Source organism: Heptranchias perlo, chromosome 8 (assembly GCF_035084215.1).
Source record: "Heptranchias perlo isolate sHepPer1 chromosome 8, sHepPer1.hap1, whole genome shotgun sequence".
Classification (NCBI taxonomy): Eukaryota; Metazoa; Chordata; class Chondrichthyes; order Hexanchiformes; family Hexanchidae; genus Heptranchias; species Heptranchias perlo.
In genome coordinates this window covers 81,482,878-81,501,262 of record NC_090332.1, presented here as the reverse complement: position 1 = coordinate 81,501,262, position 18,385 = coordinate 81,482,878, and the positions used below count along the sequence as shown (strand labels likewise).

Below are 18,385 nucleotides of genomic sequence, written 5' to 3'. Positions count from 1 at the left end.
AAATAAAGACAGAATGACTTCAAAATGGCAACTGAATTATCTCTGCAATTCTTGATTCAATTATCTCCTGTCCTGTAACCCCACTTCACTTGAAGGCTGCACTTGATCTTGACTCGCTATGTAATCCCACAGGAGGTTGACTCATCCTTTTGAATTTTCTTTTGTTGGGAGGTCTGATGACACATACGTACAATTCATGTGCCTGGTCACATTTTTCCTGTAGTCATTTAGTAAAGCAGAAGCGATCATGCAAGGATTTTTTTTTTTAAACTCTTCACCCTGCCAAAATAAACTCTTATTTCTACTCTATATTGTGTCTGACCTCAGCATTAGACAGAAATGTGAAAATTATTTGGATGTTTTTAGGAATTATTTTTGTTTTCATTTGAAAACTAAGTGCTATTGCTCATTAATGTTGGGGAATTAAATATTTGATTATTCCACTGTTGATTTCTGAAATTATTAAAAAGCTGTACATATAGAAACAACATATTACCGTTTTATAGTGCTGATTTTCTTAAAAAAATTGTGTTTTAGCCTTGCAAAAGTCCGAGAAAACACAATAGCTTCCTTTAAAAATGCCGCTATTCACGTAAGTAATAAAACAACTCTGCATGTTTTTCCGGTATATATTGCTTTAAAAGTCACAATAAGCACATACATTGCCCCAAAATTTTATTTAAAGCATTCATTTTATTGATGTAACTATTTGTTGAACAAAATGCTTCATCTGACTGGGACCAGTATTGCTAGCCTTTAACTTATGGAGTCAAATTTATGGCATAGTTTTGAAGTATAGATTTCATTTTCAATATAGGAAAAGTTGCGTTGCTTTGCTTTATAACAAATAAATAACATGAAAGGCAGATTTTTAAATCCTGAAAAGGTGAATGAAATTGCACAAATGAATATCTTGCCACCTAAATGAGTGGGGAAACGTTGGAGCCATTGGCCATTTAAAAATTTGCTGTTACAGTATCCTCTACATGTAAAACCTCATTTTATAATGTACCAAAATTCTTTTTTCCCTGTTATCAGTAATAGTTTATTGGCAAACGAGAAATAGTATTTTTGCCAGATGTTATTTGTTATGTTAATTGCCGTAGCTATTTCTTGGAGAGTCTTTTATTAAAGGTTTTGGATTAATGTATGGCAAGCTTCGGTTAACACTTGTGTTGGGTTGGTCAAAACTTTCAATCAATTTGTTGTCCACCTCAGTCAAAGATAGCATCCACATTAATGGACAGTGATGGGAATTTGGGACTTTGTGTAGGTGAAGGTACAGGACTGCTGCATTTTGGATGAGTTTTAATTCCTGGAGGGTGTAGGCTAGCTAGGAGAGCATGAAAACTTGAGGTTCAAGTAATGGGTTAGAGTTTTGACAGAAGTGGGTGATCTTGCAAAGATGAAAGAAGGTAGTCTTAGTAACCAAACAGATGCAGAGAAAGGATTAAGCAACACACCAAGATTTGGATCCTAAGGACTTAATCTGAGTTGGGAGCCAAGGAAGTGATTGGGTCAAGGTCAGAGGCACATATGTGCTGGTGGGAGCTAAAGTCCATGGTTTGGGTTTTGCTGCCATTTAAGCTGAGGAAAGCCTAGTGGTTATGAAGACTGTTGACTGGGTGGGGGGAGGGGGAGCAGGTGGGGTTGTTCTTGGAGAATTGAACTTGTGTATAAGCAGTAACCTGGGATTTTAGTCTTGTTTTGCACATGATGATGTCTGACCCATCTGAACCAATGGTCGTAAGTGATCTTAAATTCATTGACTCTTGATATTTGCTCTTATCTCTGCTCAGAGTTACCACACTTAATGTTCTGATAGTGGATTAACTTTGGCATTCAAATAGGGCAGTGATCAGGCTCCATTTAAAAAAAACTATGCCTAAAATTGTATCTTTTGAGTTTTATTTGTCTCAGGAAATTGTTACATAGAATCTACAGAACAGAAACAGGCCATTCAGCCCAACTTGTCTTTGCTGATGTGCATACTCCACACAAGCCTCCTTCCACTCTAATTACCTCGTCCCACCCTGTACCCATATCCTTTTCATAGAATCATAGAAAGTTACGGCACAGAAGGAAGCAATTCGGCCCATCGTGGCCGTGCTTTTATTTTGTGCTCCCTTGTATATGCATCAAGTTTCCCCTTAAATGCATCAATACTATTTGCTTCAACCACTTCATGTGGCAGCGGGTTCCACATTCTTGCCATGCTGTAAAGAAATTCTTTCTAAATTCTTAATTTAATCTGATCGTGTCTATCTTGTATTTATGCCTCTTTGTTCTGCACTCACCCACAAATGGAAACAATTTCTCCATGTCTGCCCTGTCATAATTTTAAAAGACCTCTATCAAGTCTCGTCTTAGTCTTTTCCAGAACCAGCCTGCTCAATCTATCCTGATAGTTGTATCCTGTCAGTTCTAGTAACATCCTTGTTAATCTTTCGTGCACTTTTTTCAATGCTTCTATATCCTTTTTATAGTATGAAGACTAGAACGGCACACAGTAATACTAGTGTGCTCTAACCAAGGTTCTATATAAATTTAACATTACCTCCCTGCTTTTGTATTCTATTCCTCTAGAAATAAACCCAATACTTTGTTTGCACTCTTTATGGTTTTATCAGCTTTTGTTCCTAAGTTTAGTGATTTATGTATCTGTATTCCCAGATCTCTTTGCTCCCCTACCCCATTTAGTTTCTTACATTCCAAGGAATAAGTGGCCTCTTTATTCCACCTACCAAAATTAACCACTTCATACTTCGCTGCATGGTGCAAGCCTGTTTATGTCTTACTAAAATAGAAGTTTTATTTGCTGCTGCATCCTTCCTCGCTGATTGGAAAGCATCACATCGGTAATGTTTGTAGGGCCTTTGAATTCTATATTGGCAGGACAAATGATGCCTTTCATTCTGAGTGGTAGTTTTATTTTGGTAGAAAAACATTGAAGAAAATCATTACTAAGCAATTTAATGAATTGTGATCCACTAGGAGAAGTTGAGGTTTATTCCACGAATGTCAATTATGGCCCAATGTGCAAAAATGTTCCTGATTCTCTGCAAGGCAGCGTCATGCTTTCATGAAGTAATACTGTTTTGATCCAAACCTTCACCATCTCCCATCCTGGTCGCTCCCCCTGGTACTGTCCCCATCATTGCTTCGTCAAGTCTAAGGTGCAAACTTGACCAAACCTGGCACACAAGTCGTTTAGTCATCCATTGCCAGATCCGGCTGGACAATATCAAACCTGGCTTTCTTGTACCAAAATGGCCCACTACTCTAGGATCATCCTGGAGAGCCAAGATAACCCTAGGCTCCTTTTCTGTGCCACTAACTGCCTCCTTAAACCCCTCTCCCACGTCTCCTTCACCCTCACCTCTAACAACAGTTGTGAGGAGCTTGTGGATTTTTTTCATCTACAAGTTAGAGACCATATGTTCAGCTGCCTCTGCTGCTTTACCTCTTGCCCATCATTCCAGACCTCCCTAGCACTGAACCCTCACCCCTCTTTTTAGTTTTGTCCCCATTTTGCCCCAGCTCACTCCTGAGCTCATCCAAGCTCATCTCATCCATGAAACCTACCTTCTGTTCCCTTGGCCACATTCCCACTTACCTCCTGATCAGCCAACTTTCGCTTCCTGGCCCCCATTTTACCCGATACCGTAAATGATTTTCTCTATTCGGGCACTGCCCACCATCTTTAAAAATCACTCTTATTACTCCTCAGAAAAACGCCCTCTGTCCTTGCCAACTACCATTCCATCTCCAACTTCAACTTCAATTCCTATCCAAGGTCCTTGAGTGTGTTGGTTCCCAGATCTGTGCCCACCTCCTGCACATTCCCTGTTTGAATCCTTCTAATCGGGTTTCTGTCCTTCCCATAGCACTGCAGAAGGTCATGAATGACCACCTCTGTGACTATGACTGTGGTGCATTATCCCTCCTTGTCCTCCTCACTTCAGTGCAGTACTGCAGAGATTGTCAGCCTAGATTATGTGCTCAAGTCTCAGAATTGGGACTTGAGCACATAATCTAGGCTGACAAGGTTGATACTACCTTAGCTGATTTGCTGAAACTCTCATTCATGCCTTTGTCACTTCCAAACTCAATTACTCTAATGCTGTCCTGGCCAGTCTCCCATTCTCCATCTTCATAAACTTCAGCTAATCCAAAACTCTGCTACCCATATCCTATCCCACGCCAGGTACTACTTGCTCATCACACTTGTCCTCACTGATCTATATTGGCTCCCTCCGCACACCTCAAATTTAAAATTCTCATCCTTGTGTTTTAATCCCTTCATAACCTTACCCTTCCCTATCTCTGTAACTACCTCCAGCCCTATAACCCCTTTCTCTTCCCGCCACCCTCCAAATTCTCCCTTCCACTGCAACTCCCCTCCCTTCGCCCCACCATTGGCCTGATGTCTTCACTGCCAAGATCCCTCTCTAAACCCCTCCATCTCTCCACCTTCCTCTGCTCCTTTAAGATTCCTTAAAACCTACCTCTCTGACCAAGCTTTTGCTCACCCCTCCTAATCTCCTCTTTGACTTGACATCTGTTTTCCTTACGCCTCTGTGAAACACTTTAGGACATTTTTTAGGTTGAAGGTGCTGTATAAATATGTTGTTTGATCTGATAACTTCAGTGCCCCGGCTGGTTTCCAGAATTAGTCAGAGTTTTCTAACTTGGTTTTCTGTGCTACTTTTGCACAATTCATTGGTTCATGTTCAACGTCCACATGCAAATTAGGAAGATTGTTGAATTCACCTACCTTTTGGTAGTTTAACCTCCTATGTCAAAAGCATTGTGCCTCCCCGTTCTTCCACACTCTGAGCTGAAGTAATCAAAATATCCTTCTTTGGTGTGTGTTTGCCTGTTTCTTCTATCGACTTGTGTGCTTTGGAGCACGAGGGTTAAGTGCCACCATGGTTCTTCAGTGGTATGAAATTCTTAAAAATGACAGTGTCCATATGTTTTCTCCCTTGTTTGGATAATTGCCTATTCATCTGAATGTTAAACAATGTTCATAGAATGGATGATTTTTGTATTTTTTTCTAATTTTCACATTCTTTACTTTTTTGATTTGCAGGTTGTAAATTAGATATAGCATAGGGTCTTAAAAGCAAGTTTTATTAGGCTGCCCTGACCCCAATAATGGCACATTAGATGTTTTCAGTGGCTGTAATTGTTAATCCCCTAGTTATTTCAGAGTTATGGCACGAAAATTGACACCAGGATAGTATAATAAAGGTTAAAGCAGTTCCACGTTTTTCAGAGGTGTGGTTTGGGTCCTCTGACTACAGTATTCATAAACCATATGGAGGTGGGTAGTTGTAGTAATGTCAAATCACATCAACTGGAGACAGCTTTTAGAGTCGGTTATTCAGGAGCTTCTACAATGTGCTGATCTCCCACATTGTTCGCATCCTGCTACAAAATTATAATGAAGTTGTACTCTTGGCATTTGTCCAGGACACTGGCCTTTCACCAACATCATGTATCACGAAAAATACAAGAACCCTTTAGACTGAGAGTGGCATTCCTTTTCCACAAGCCAATACAGGGGAATTTGATTGCATTCAGGCGGATCTGGATGAGTTAAGTGAATGGGTTCAGGAATGCCACAGTGGAATTAAATATAGATTAATTCACGTTGGTTTCGGAAATGGTTGCTGTGGATGAATGTGACTTTTATCCAACTAAATTGTAGAGGGTGCCTGCTGCCATCTTGCCAAATGTTTTTATATCCTTTTTATATTTTACTATTTATGTATAATAGTGATCATCTGATGGGGCATAACTGAAATATAAAGTGCTTTCTGCATATGTTTTTCTGTTTCATCAGCTGAAGTGTTGCAATCCAAGTTAAGAGTTGTCACGTTATTTTTGGTATTGGAATGCATTGTATTGGGGAACAGTGGGTCTGCGCCTATGACTGCACATTTCCGTATAGTGTCAGCTTGGCTCAGCTGGTGGTACTTTTGCCGATGAAGACAACGGTTGTGGTTTCAGGCCTCTACTCTAGGACTTGAACACATAATCTGGGCTGACACTCCACTTGAGTACTGAGGGAGTGCTGCATTGTTGGAGGTGCTGTCCAGCTGAAATGTTAAATCAAGCTGTGTCTGCCTGTTCTAATGGTTCAAGTGGACTTTAAAGATCCTATGGCACTAATCACAGGAGGTTGGAGTTCTCCCAGTGTCCTGGTTGCCATTCTTCTGTTAATCATCACCAGTTAAAAACACATTGACCCATTGTTATGTGCAAAATGGCTGCTATATTTACTTATGTAATTCATTGGGAAACTTTGAAGCATTTATATGATGAAAAGGCTTGTGTTTCTTTAAGCACTTTCTCTCATAATTTCTAGATTTTGGTTCAGCCATTAGTGAGGTGATGAGCAGAAGCTAGATGGGAGAGTAAGTCAGGCAACAAGACGTTGTAGGACTTTGAGATGAAAGCGAGAGAAATACTTCTATATTTGAGTGAATTAAAATAACTTCCATATTTTAAAGGGTTCATGTCTTTGTAATATTTATATTGGTGTGTCTGAAGTCTTGATTACGCATTCATTTTTGTGTAGAAACTGTGTAGGATATAAGTTAACCATATAATTTTTTTAAAAAATTTAGTTTGTGACAGAAATGTAATTCCATTTAACAATGAGATGTATATCTGAATCGATTAAACTTCTGAACCAAGAATGAAATTGAAGATTATTTTACAAGACTTCATTTACACCAGTCAATTGCAGTATAGTACCTAGAATATAAAGAGATGTATTTGATTTCTTTCAGGGTGCTGCCTTTGTAGAGTTTGATGTACATCTTTCAAAAGACCATGTTCCTATTGTATACCATGATCTCACCTGTTGTATATCAATGAAAAAGGTATGTGATTTTTTTTTTCGTACACTGTTCACATATGAGAGATAAGCCAACTAGGAACATTGTGGAAGTGACATACATTTAAAGTAGCCATGATGTGGAGATGCCGGTGATGGACTGGGGTGGACAAATGTAAGGACTTGCACAACACCAGGTTATAGTCCAACAGTTTTATTTTAAATCACAAGCTTTCGGAGCTTTCCTCCTTCGTCAGGTGAGTGAAGGGTTCTAAAAACGCATATAATCTTTCCAACTGCCCCTTATCACACCTCTGCTGGGAGACAGAGAGGTGTGATAGGGGGCAGTTGGAAAGATTATCTGTAATCACCAGGCATTGTTCTCTGACTATATATGCTATGCGTTTTTAGAACCCTTCACTCACCTGACGAAGGAGGAAAGCTCCGAAATAAAACTGTTGGACTATAACCTGGTGTTGTGCAAGTCCTTACATTTAAAGTAGTTATGGGCATTGAGGTATCTGTCCCATGACTTTCCCTCCTAGATAATGGTGGTTCTTCACCTTGTTTAAAATATATCTCTACAACTTGAAGTTGTTGTGTTTCAGCTTACTTTGTTTTTAGTAAGAATGTTTTTTTTAAATCCTTGTTTTTCTGAAGAAATCAGATGTTTCCTGTGTTCAACGCTACAAAATGGCAATATACCTTCTGTTCTATAGCTTATTTTAGCTGGTCCTGTCTTTCATTGAAGCGTAACATGGCTGCAGCTATTATTTTCCTCAGGGTAACTTCTTGCCTTGGCTGTTTTGTGGCTCCCTGTGGACCATTTGTTTTGCATGCAACAACCACTTTTTCTCTAGTTTCTCCTTTAGACAAACCTATGGCAGCCTTTTTGTGGCTAATATTACCTCAGGGAGATAGCAATTCTAATCTCCTTATCCCAGAAAGCCTACTGACACCTTTGGTTACTGGCCTTCATTGTTATTTCTCCAAAGCTCCTAGCAAAGTCAGGAGGATGTTCTTCTTGAAGCAGATTCTGACCCATGAATTCTGATTTGGGATCTTGACCTTTCCCAAACAAAGCTTATTGCTCTGTGGGTCATGCAACATCATGTTCAGGTTCTGACAAAAGGTCATCAACCTGAAACGTTAACCATGCCGCCTTCTCTTCACAGATGTTGCCTGACCTGCTGCATATTTCTAACATTTTCTGTTTTTATTTTGGATTTCCAGCATCTCTAATATTTTGCTTTTTGTTTTGTTGCTCTGTGCATGTGTAACAAGAGTCCCTTCAGAAGAGACCAGATTTTTTTTTCCAGGCACTTTGGTATACTGAAATGGTAAGATCCTCGATCTGTGACACTGGAATATACTCTCCAAAAAGTTGCAAGATGGTGAATCTTGTGCTCACCCTTTAGACAACACATCCAGAAGCTAACTTGGCTACGCTTGTTTCCAGATAGTCATTGGACCACCATGCATGAAATACCTCTGTTTCTATGTCTAAGGACAAAAAAGTGGTCAGTGTCGGATGTTATTGCTTGGATTTACATCTGTCCTGTACCTTTTTACTTCCCATATTCTAAAATGATATCCTCAATGTAGCTTTAACTGCCTGTATGTGCCTGTCTAACCTGATTGACCTCCCTCTCAAAAGTCAGCTCTGGCAGCTTTCCAAAATATATTCTACTGTGTGTCTATTGACGCCACTGTCAGCCAATGAGTTGGAGGCAGAGTGGTGTCACTATATGCAGCCTTTAAAAAGCCTCTATAAACTGCAACCAACAGAACTCGTGTGTGTAAAATCAACCCCAGTCACTTATAGCAGTGTGATTGTAATCACTCCAAGCGTGATTGACGGGGAAATTACCCAATCATCTCCATTCTGGCTAGGAATAGTGGTGTCACTATATGCAGCCTATATTCTATGCTACATGTTGGCATACCAAATAATGTAACAAATTAAATACTGTCTGGTTATTCACTAAGATAAGATTTAATGTAAGTTTGATTTCATTTTGTAAATCACAAAGATGATGCAGGATATAGCAATAACACAGTTGGTTCACAGTATTGGAGATGTATTTTTATTATGTGGAATATTGGTTTAAATCTAGCCCAGAATGATCAAGATTAAATATTCTTCCTAATAACATCGGGGTTTACAAGAAATTAAGATGGGCAATCTCAACCCATTTCCTAGTGACAGTCCACAGCATAAAATTGCCTATAATTTGGACATTTCCTCATTTCCACATTCACCTGAGGAAGGAGGAAGCCTCCGAAAGCTTGTGAATTTCAAATAAAATTGCTGGACTATAACTTGGTGTTGTAAAATTGTTTACAATTATAATTTGGAACTAATTGGTAAATTTAGTCTAATACTACAAGGATGGTTCATATGTGAATGTCACAGGTATAGGTACTCTTCTGTTGTGTGGAGAAAGCTTTGACCTGAGCTCCAGAGTACTTGATGTTGACACTGGTTGTAAAGCTTAAAATACTTTGTCTCAGGACTGGTATTCCTTACATTAAGTTTTTAAAAAAACAACGGATAAAAAATTTGAATAGATGCACAAGTATGTTTATATTCAGTATTTTGTGAGTATAGTGCCAGTTAGTAAGAACATGTGAAATAAGAAAAGATCATTCAACCCATTCAAATTCTGTAAATGAGGCCCATTTGTTTGGCATTATAAATCAATGGGTTAGTCTTCTTGAGAATTCTTTCCTGCTTTTTTCTAGTCCAACTGCTTCTTTTGCCCTTAATCTTTTTGCCTGTGACTGTTCTGAGATGTAAGGCTTCATACTTACTCTTTCTGATCGTTACACCTGGAACTGCATCTTGGTTTAATCATGTCTGCTGTGTTTCATAAAAATATTGCCTGTTGCACCTGATGTCTTGATGAATCTGAAGCATCCTGAACCAACTTTATATCTGATTTCTGTAAGTTCTTTTATTAGAGCTACTGAATATAATTTTATTGAAAAGCATTGTCTCCTTCCAGTAGTCATGCTTCTGGTCCTTTGCCAAAATTGTCTCCTGGAACTTTTTTGGATCCTTTCATCCTAATGATTCAGTTTCTAGCTCTCTCAAAGAGAAAGATGGGCTTTGAAATTACTCACTTTTTTTCTTAAACTGAGGAATTTCAGACAAATGCTGTAAACATTCATATTTTAGCATTCCATGGAATAATTTCAGGGCCCTGAGCTTATTGGCTCACATTTTTATTCTAATTCTAATCTTTGTGAGAGGTTGCATTGTGCCATTCTGTTCTGCCATCATGACCAAAATCAAGTTTTATGCCTGCTATACTTGTTTGTTTTCCTGCTCTCGGGATTCTATTAAGACCTCTGGTCTTGGTGGCATCTCTTGTCCCCCAAGTTATGTACATCTGAACTCATCCTTGTCGTCTTCAATCTCTCCAACTACCAGCCCACCTTGAAAGTTTACTCAGTTTATCCTATCCCTATTGTCCTTACATCTGTACTTTCTAAAGGATGGACTCTGCTGTTAACTTTCAAATTATCATTAGCTTTAAAGTTTTGGCCTTATCCACGATCACTAATATCATTTTTTGGTAGAGCTGTTCAGTCAGTAGTGATCTTGCCTGCATTATGCACCTCTGGACCTCTGCTCTTGAACACTTGGAATCATTTGTCACTATTTTAGATGTCTCAAGACTTTGACAGCTCTGGCACTGTTCACATCTGAACAGATTACCAGAATATGGTCTTCCTTCAAAGTTATGCTCATGGTTATCTAATTTCCCTTCAAATTTGTACTGAAGTTATCTCATCCTCTGACTTTTCTGCACCCCCACCTCCCCCCACCCCCCCCAATCCCCATTTCACGTTCAACCCTTATTGTCGACTCGTGGGTTCACCAGGGCCCTGTTTTCCGATTTATCTTGTCCATATCAATGACTGCCACCACTTTTTTTGCTAATGAACATATTCTATGTTCATCACCTTTCTTCAGATCTTATGCTCTGTGTACACAATATTTATTCCCCTCTCTGAGCAGTGGTTGAATCATTACATTTGACCTACTTCATGAAAATGATTTTTTTCAGTTCTTCAAAGACCATTACTTATTTTTTTACTGAACTAATGGGTACCACCTCTTATCTTTTGTGGTTCAACCTTATTCGTTTTTCATCTATTGACTTCTTAGCTTGATTATCTTTTCTGATCCTATATGGAGCCCTTACATCTCCTTCATTCTTAAAACTACCTCAAAGAAGGTCAAGCTGCCTTCAAGAAGCTCCATTTCCTCTTTCGCGCACATTTTTTTTCTGTTAGTAGCATAACTCTCAAGTTTCACAAGAATACAGCTCTTACGTCCAGGTAATCTGGCCTAATCTTGCTCTCTTTAAACTTCTTATTGTAATTGATGTCCCTACCATTTAAAAATAAAAATGAACATTACCTTAACATGCCACTACATTTTAGTTTAAGAATGTATCTGACTCTCTATAGAGAACTGCTTCATTTAATTAAATCCTTGCAATCCCAATCCTTATTGATCATAAAAATGTTAATCCCAACAATCCCCTACCCGATGTTGACAACTTTGCTTTTAGGGCACAGGTACAATGAAATTTGACTCTGATACATACTTCCCATCCCACATTTTTACTTGTCTACTTGTCTATTGGATAAAAATCAGCGGCAGGAGATGGACTGATCACAATGGAGCTGCCCCATCAGTTAAACAGCTGCTCTGCTTAAGTTGTTATGCATGCACATTGCTATGTCACGTTGCTACTATACTTGGGCCACAGGTTGGAAGATGCCAGAAAGCAAATAAGATAGTTTTCACTCACAATACTTGTTCTGACATCTCACCAGCCTGGACATGATTACACTTGTTTTTCTTGTTTTGAGAACTTCAGTGAAACTTTTATGTCTGGTTTAAAGTAATCCAGAAAGTATAACAGATGGGAGATGGACAATTTCTGCATATGATATTTAATTCCTGTTAACCTTGCTTTATTGATATAGAATGTTCCACTTGATATGCTGTATGAGCTATTTGTTTATTGAAAGTTTTTTTTAGAAACTAGAATTAGAGTATTGGTATTCCAACTGCATTTGGTCTTTTGAAAATTGTGTTTTTTTGCCCCATTGAAAAACATCAGCTGCTTTAGGTCAGTCAAAATAGCACAAAAACAGACAATGCTTGTGTAAGTTAGATGCTATTTTATTTTTTAATGTAGTGCTCATCTTTAATTCTTGTGACACTTAACTAATTTTTAAACCATTTTCATAATCTTCTGTGGCAATAGTTTTCATGTGTCTTTTTTGTATACATTGCTCACATTTCTAATGTGGCTTTTATGTTTTCAGAAAGTGGACAAAGAATCTTCAGAATTGTTTGAAATTCCAGTAAAGGAACTTACATTTGAGCAGTTACAGCTTTTAAAGGTAAGAACCTATGTAGTTAAGAATATCTAATAATAGTAAAGTACTCCTACAAATTTGGAATTAATTTATAAATCTAATTACTTTTTTTTTAACTAAGGTTAAAAACTATAAACTCATTCATAAAAACTATATACTTCATTCATATTTAAATTTAAAAATTACATTCAGTGGCAAAGCAAGATGCGTAAGACTGACAGTAAGGATGACAATATAATGAAATAGTACAGCACAAATAAAAAAAACATGACTATAGTTGATAAAATCATCCACAAAACTATTTCATATGAGAACCATCACTTAGCCTAATGCACAATGAGAAAGACCAAGATGTAATAGGCAGCCAACCAGTTTGGAAATTTGCATATTGATGACTAAAGTTTGTGTGCATTAGTGTGCAGCCACAGACCTAGATATTTCACTGGCATGGTCTGAAATATCTTGTGGGAGAACCACATTTATTTAAAAGAAAGACTTGCATTTATATAGCACCTATCATGACTTCAGGGCATCCCAAAGCGCTTTTAAAATTCTCATCCTTGTTTTCAAATCCCTCTATGGCCTTGCCCCTCCTAGTTCTCTACGCTTCTTCAATTCTGGCCTCTTGCGCATCCCCAATTTTCTTCACTCCACCATTGGTGGCCATGTCTTCAGCTGCCTAGGCCCCAAGCTCTGGAATTCCTTCCCTAAACCCCTCTGCTTTGCTTTCCTCCTCTAAGACGCCCCTTAAAACCTACCTTTTTGATCAAGCTTTTGGTAACCTGTCCTAATATCCCCTTATGTGGGTTGGTGTCAAATTTTGTTTGATAGCTCCTATGAAGCACCTTGGGATGTTTTACTACATTAAAGGTGCTATATAAATGCAAGTTGTTGTTGTTTACAGCTAATTACATACTTTTTTTTGATGTGTAGCCACTGCAGTAATGTAGAAAATGTACCTGCTTTCATGGGGCAATGTTCAAAGCCTGGCACCTCATGACACAGCTGTACCTTCCAGTGGTGTTCAAAAGTTTGATCAACCTCTTAACAAATGGGTATAGGTGAGCCTTAACTGGTAATTCCAGAAAAAGTTTGAGATTTAAGTCCAATGTATTGCGTGTTAAATTCTCAATTTCCTTGTGGAGTATTGCTCACTATAATTGACCAAAAGATTTATTTGAAGATCTGCACATTTTTTTTTTAAGTATTCCCTGAGTATACCCATTTAGCATTGAAGATGGGCATGAAGTACACTCACTATTTAACCCCCCCCCCGGCCTAAAACCCGTGTATGCTAAATAGACATCACCTGTTCCTTCCCTTTGTATGTGCCGTTCACATCAGCACTTTAGGCCTAGCAAGTAACAAGGTCCGAGGATAAAATGGAATAAAAGAGATCAGTTCAACTTTGTTTAGTTTGATGGAAAGAAAAATCTCTGATTTTGCCAGAGAGAAACCTCAGACATATGAAAAATGTCTGGCAAGATTCTGGAGGTATTGGAGTGAGTGAAAATCACTGTTTCATTGTTCCTTTCACATTCAATCAAACTCTCCCTTTTTGCAGCAAGTATGAGTCATTTTAGCCTCTTCTCACAAAGAATTAAACCACCCCAATCCTCATGCCAGTCTACTTGAGTGCAAGATTTGGTTTCTGCCAACCTTGGCATATGGCTAAAGAGACTGAAAGCAATACGAAAGTACCAGATGTCTCTCCAATCTCGGTGGCCAACAAATTGGATGAGACCATTTTGCAAGAGTTGGTAAAAGATTTGAGAGAGGGCAGTGTGGAGATGGAAACAGGCTGTGACTCATACCTATCTGATAATGGAAGCAATTGGGAAATGGCCTCTTTTTTTAAATTCTTGGGGCACTCAGGTACTGCTTGTAGATCATTTTTTCATGGGACATTTGCCCAAGTTATCAGTTTTTGCTGTCAAGTGATCAATTATGCTGTAATAGTAACTTCATTTAGTGCTGTAAAGCAATCCTGCAAACTTTCAGTATGGCCATACATGTTCTGCCACAACACCTGGACCTCGTGTCAATCTGTGGTCTTAACAGCCATAATAACACTCCAGAGTGAAATAAGGAGAATGAACATTTCAGTGCAGTACTTCTGAAATTGCACTGTTATGTTCTTTCTCTTGATGATCTCATCTGAGATCATGGGGCTGGGTTTCCTGAGGATCCAAGTCATCTGGTGGAGTAGTAAAGAGAACAAACAATGAAGTCCTGAGCAATTCAGCTAATTTTGGGAGATTTGGAAACTCAATCTTAATGAAGACTGCTGGAATCGCTCTCTTTGAAGGCATATCAACACTGAGACTGAGTTCAAACTTGGCTAACATTCTTTGTCCCTGTTGATGTTACTGGAAGTCTGTTGGTTCTTTTAAATGGAAACAAAATAAAGTTTCCGTTAAAGCTTTGCCTGCATTTGTGCACTTCTTTTATTTAACTATCTGGGTACCGTCAAAGATGATTCTAAGACTTAAAAGTCTAAGCTGTGAGGCAATGCTCACAGAATTCAATTGATATTATTTGAAGAAAAAAGGATAAAAAGGGATGTGATTCAAGTCTTTCAAACAGACACAATTAGGTTACTCAAAACGGTGATAGCAAAACTAGATACAACTGGCATAAAACTGACAAGCTTGAAGCAAGAGCAGAAATTAAAAGAATTGTCCATGTTGAGTGTACCAGATATTTCACCACCATAAAAATAATTCCAATAAAAATATTTTTAAATCTCTTCTCCTTTCTTCTCAAAAGAAAAAATACCCCTGAGAGCAAAGTATTGTCAGCAATATATGTAGAATCTATTTGATGTACAAGCCTGAAACCTTTGGCTTGTATTTGTTTTTTTGAAAATTGTAATAACTTAGTAATGCTGAAGACTTTATGAACCTTTTTTCATATGTGGTTCAAGACAGGGCATTGGTTGAGCTTGCTCAACAGCCACATAATTTCCTCTATTGTGGAGTTTTCCCAATTTATTTGGCGAATAACTGCAGGTAAAACTTCCAAGAAGCTGAAGCCCCATGAACCTGAGATAATTTAGCAGACCTTAAGGCTATCGATCTAACATTACAATGTACAGTGTTCAATGTTCAACCCTAATGTCATTATGCACTCCATAATGACATTTCTGCTGACTCAGCAGATCTAGAACCAGTATTGCACAGAACTAGACAAACAATACTCTAATATATATAATGATGCTTATAACTTTCCATCCCATTCCTAAACAGACATTTAAAAAAAAATCCCCCTTGACTTTCTCCTATGATTTTACATGCTGCCCTCTCCTCACCTCCAGATTGTACTGACTGCCCTCCCAAGAATATAATTGTACGGGGATTCAATGCCATCCATTGCCTTTTCAGCTACTTTTTAAGGGCTCAACACATGTTTGTTAAGAGTCTGTTTCACATATCTGGTACACTCAACATGGACAATTCTTTTAATTTCTGCTCTTGCTTCAAGCTTGTCAGTTTTATGCCAGTTGTATCTCGTTTTGCTATCACCGTTTTGAGTAACCTAATTGTGTCTGTTTGAAAGACTTGAATCACATCCCTTTATATCCTTTTTTCTTCAAATAATATCAATTGAATTCTGTGAGCATTGCCTCACAGCTTAGACTTTTAAGTCTTAGAATCATCTTTGACGGTACCCAAAATTGTACGGAATGGTCCAGAATGTGGCTTTGCATCAGAGACAAACAGGATAGAACCTGTTTAGTTTCTGTTCACCGCATTGAGAGCTATCTCATTATTAATTAGTTTTATTTATTGACAACGTTCTCAGTTCCAGTGGGACCCCAGAGATAGCCATTCCATTATCCATTCTTGATTATCTACCAGAATTTTCACAGGAGTTGTGTTGTTACATAGAATTTATAGCACAGAATCAGGCCATCTAGCCCAACCAGTCTATGCTCCACTCTGTTTACTTCTTCTCACCCTATCAACACATTCTTCTATTCCTTTCTCCCTCGTGTACTTATCTAGCAGCCCCTTAAATGCACCTATGCTATTTGCCGTAACCAGCCCCTGTGGTAGCGAGTTTCACTCTCTGGGTAAAGAAGTTTACCCTGAATTCCCTATTGGATTTATCAGTGACTATCTTATATTTATGTCCCCTAGTTTTGGACTCCCCCATAGATGGAAACATCTTTACATCTACCCTGTCAAATTTCTTCATAATTTTAAAGACCTTTATCAGATCACATCAGTCCTTTTAGAGAAAAGAGCTCTAGTCTGATCAGAATTTTTAAAAAAATCTTTGTTGAGCAGCCAGATTTCTCCTGTAGAATTATTTCCAATGTCATCTCCTTGTTTGGTTGACCCTCGTCTGTCTAATTAATCACTTCAATTTCATTTCTCATTTATCAACTTAATTAACTCTGTCTGAGTTTACCTTCAGTTGACTTGTCAGAGTCAGTTGCCACTGTATTCTCATTACTAATTTCCACCAGGATTACTTTTGACATCATATCTGGTCTTTTTGATCGTTATATCATCCCTCATCATTATCACTTGGCTTAGCTTATTCAGTCATCTTTCATGAAACATTCTGTTCCGTTTTGGCTGCATCTCTTTTCCATTTTGTTTGTACTTTTTTTTTGTAGAGCCATAATGTATATTTTGATTTCCCCTTCCCACTCCTACTCTGACCTCTCTGTCCTTGGCCTCTGACATTGTTCCAATTAAGCTCAAGGAACAGCACCTCATCTTTCGTTTAGGCACTTTACAACCTTCGGGACTCAACATTGATTTCAATAACTTCGGATCATAACCACTGCTCCCATTTTTTCAGTTGGCTAGTGCTGGTAATGGTTCTGCTGCTGCTATTTACAGCTACTTCTGATTAATCTTCTGTTTCTTAATCTGTCTCATTACCACATTCCTTGCCTTGCACCATCATCCCTTTTGTCATTTAATCACCTTGTGCCCTCTACTCTATCACAGACCTTCCCTTTTTGTTCTTCCCTCCCCACCCCCCCCCCCCTTTTCCTGGCTCTGTACTTGCTCAAAAACTTCAATTCTTTTAACATCTTCCAGTTCTGATGAAAGGTCTTTGACCTGAAATGTTAACTCTGTTTCTTTCTCCACAGATGCTGCCTGACTTGCTGAGCTTCTCTAACATTTTCTGTTTTTATGTCTATTTTTGTATGTTTTTTCTTGTGTTCTTTACATTAATATAAAATTTTAAGTTTTTCCTTGAACCTCTGTTATTCGAGGATTACATTTACATTCCTTTGTTTACCCTAAAAAATGCCTTCAATCTCTTGGTTCTTCTGCTAATTCTGGTCTAATGAGTACGAATCGTTTTGGTTTTTTTAAGCAACTTTGATCATTTAATATTGCTTATGAAATCTCTCAATACTTTTTTTTAAAAATGTCATCTGATCTTTGCAAGAAATTCAAAAATGATTGTTTCAGTATATTAAGATTTTATGGTTAGAATTTTTTCCTGTCAATATTTTTGTTGCTTCAAATGTAGGTGGCCATGAGCAGGGGGTTGATATAGCAATCTGCTGCACCATAGAGTTTTGGAAGCAGTGTTTCCATCAATGATTCTGAATATTGTCAAGTTTATGATTCAGTGGAACCTAGGTGTATCCCACAGGGAGAGAGGAAGAAAATCAGCAGATGAGTTGTTCCCAGCTGCTGACTCATCACCTAGCAATGTATTAGAGCAGCAGTGATGAAGGCCTGGGAGCAGGTCACATAGCCACTGTCATATCTGGGAAATAATGCATGGTGTGGGAAGACCCAAGAGCAATTGACAAATGGGCCATAATTAATTTATAATGTTACTTTAGGGTAACCTATTGTATAATAATTTGATTTCTTTACATTGCACATAGTTCTTATTTTGTGTGCAGCCACTTTTAAGAGAAATCTGAAGGCACTAAAGTTACAAATTCTAATTCATTTTTGCCTTCTAACTTGTTTTAAATTCTGTTTGGACTGTAGCTTCCATCTTATGTGGATGTTACGCTCATGTAAGCACGGGTGTATGTTTATACTTGTATAAGCACAGTTACATGTTATGGCAATTTTTTGAAGTATGAGCACAACAGTGAACTGTTGTATTCATACTATCTTACATAACTAATGAGTGGCA

At 38.2% G+C, this 18,385-nt stretch overlaps 1 protein-coding gene across 5 annotated transcripts in view; it reads left to right on the top strand.

Moving 5' to 3' along the window:
- The window catches only part of gpcpd1 (glycerophosphocholine phosphodiesterase 1), a 71,758-nt gene that overhangs the window by 39,681 nt on the left and 13,692 nt on the right, over nucleotides 1-18,385 (top strand). For all 5 annotated transcript variants that reach the window (XM_067989422.1, XM_067989421.1, XM_067989420.1 and 2 more), the window contains 3 exons: nucleotides 538-592; nucleotides 6,804-6,896; nucleotides 12,203-12,280. In XM_067989422.1, coding sequence (XP_067845523.1) covers nucleotides 538-592; nucleotides 6,804-6,896; nucleotides 12,203-12,280 — 226 coding nt within the window. The remainder of the gene's footprint in view (nucleotides 1-537; nucleotides 593-6,803; nucleotides 6,897-12,202; nucleotides 12,281-18,385) is intronic.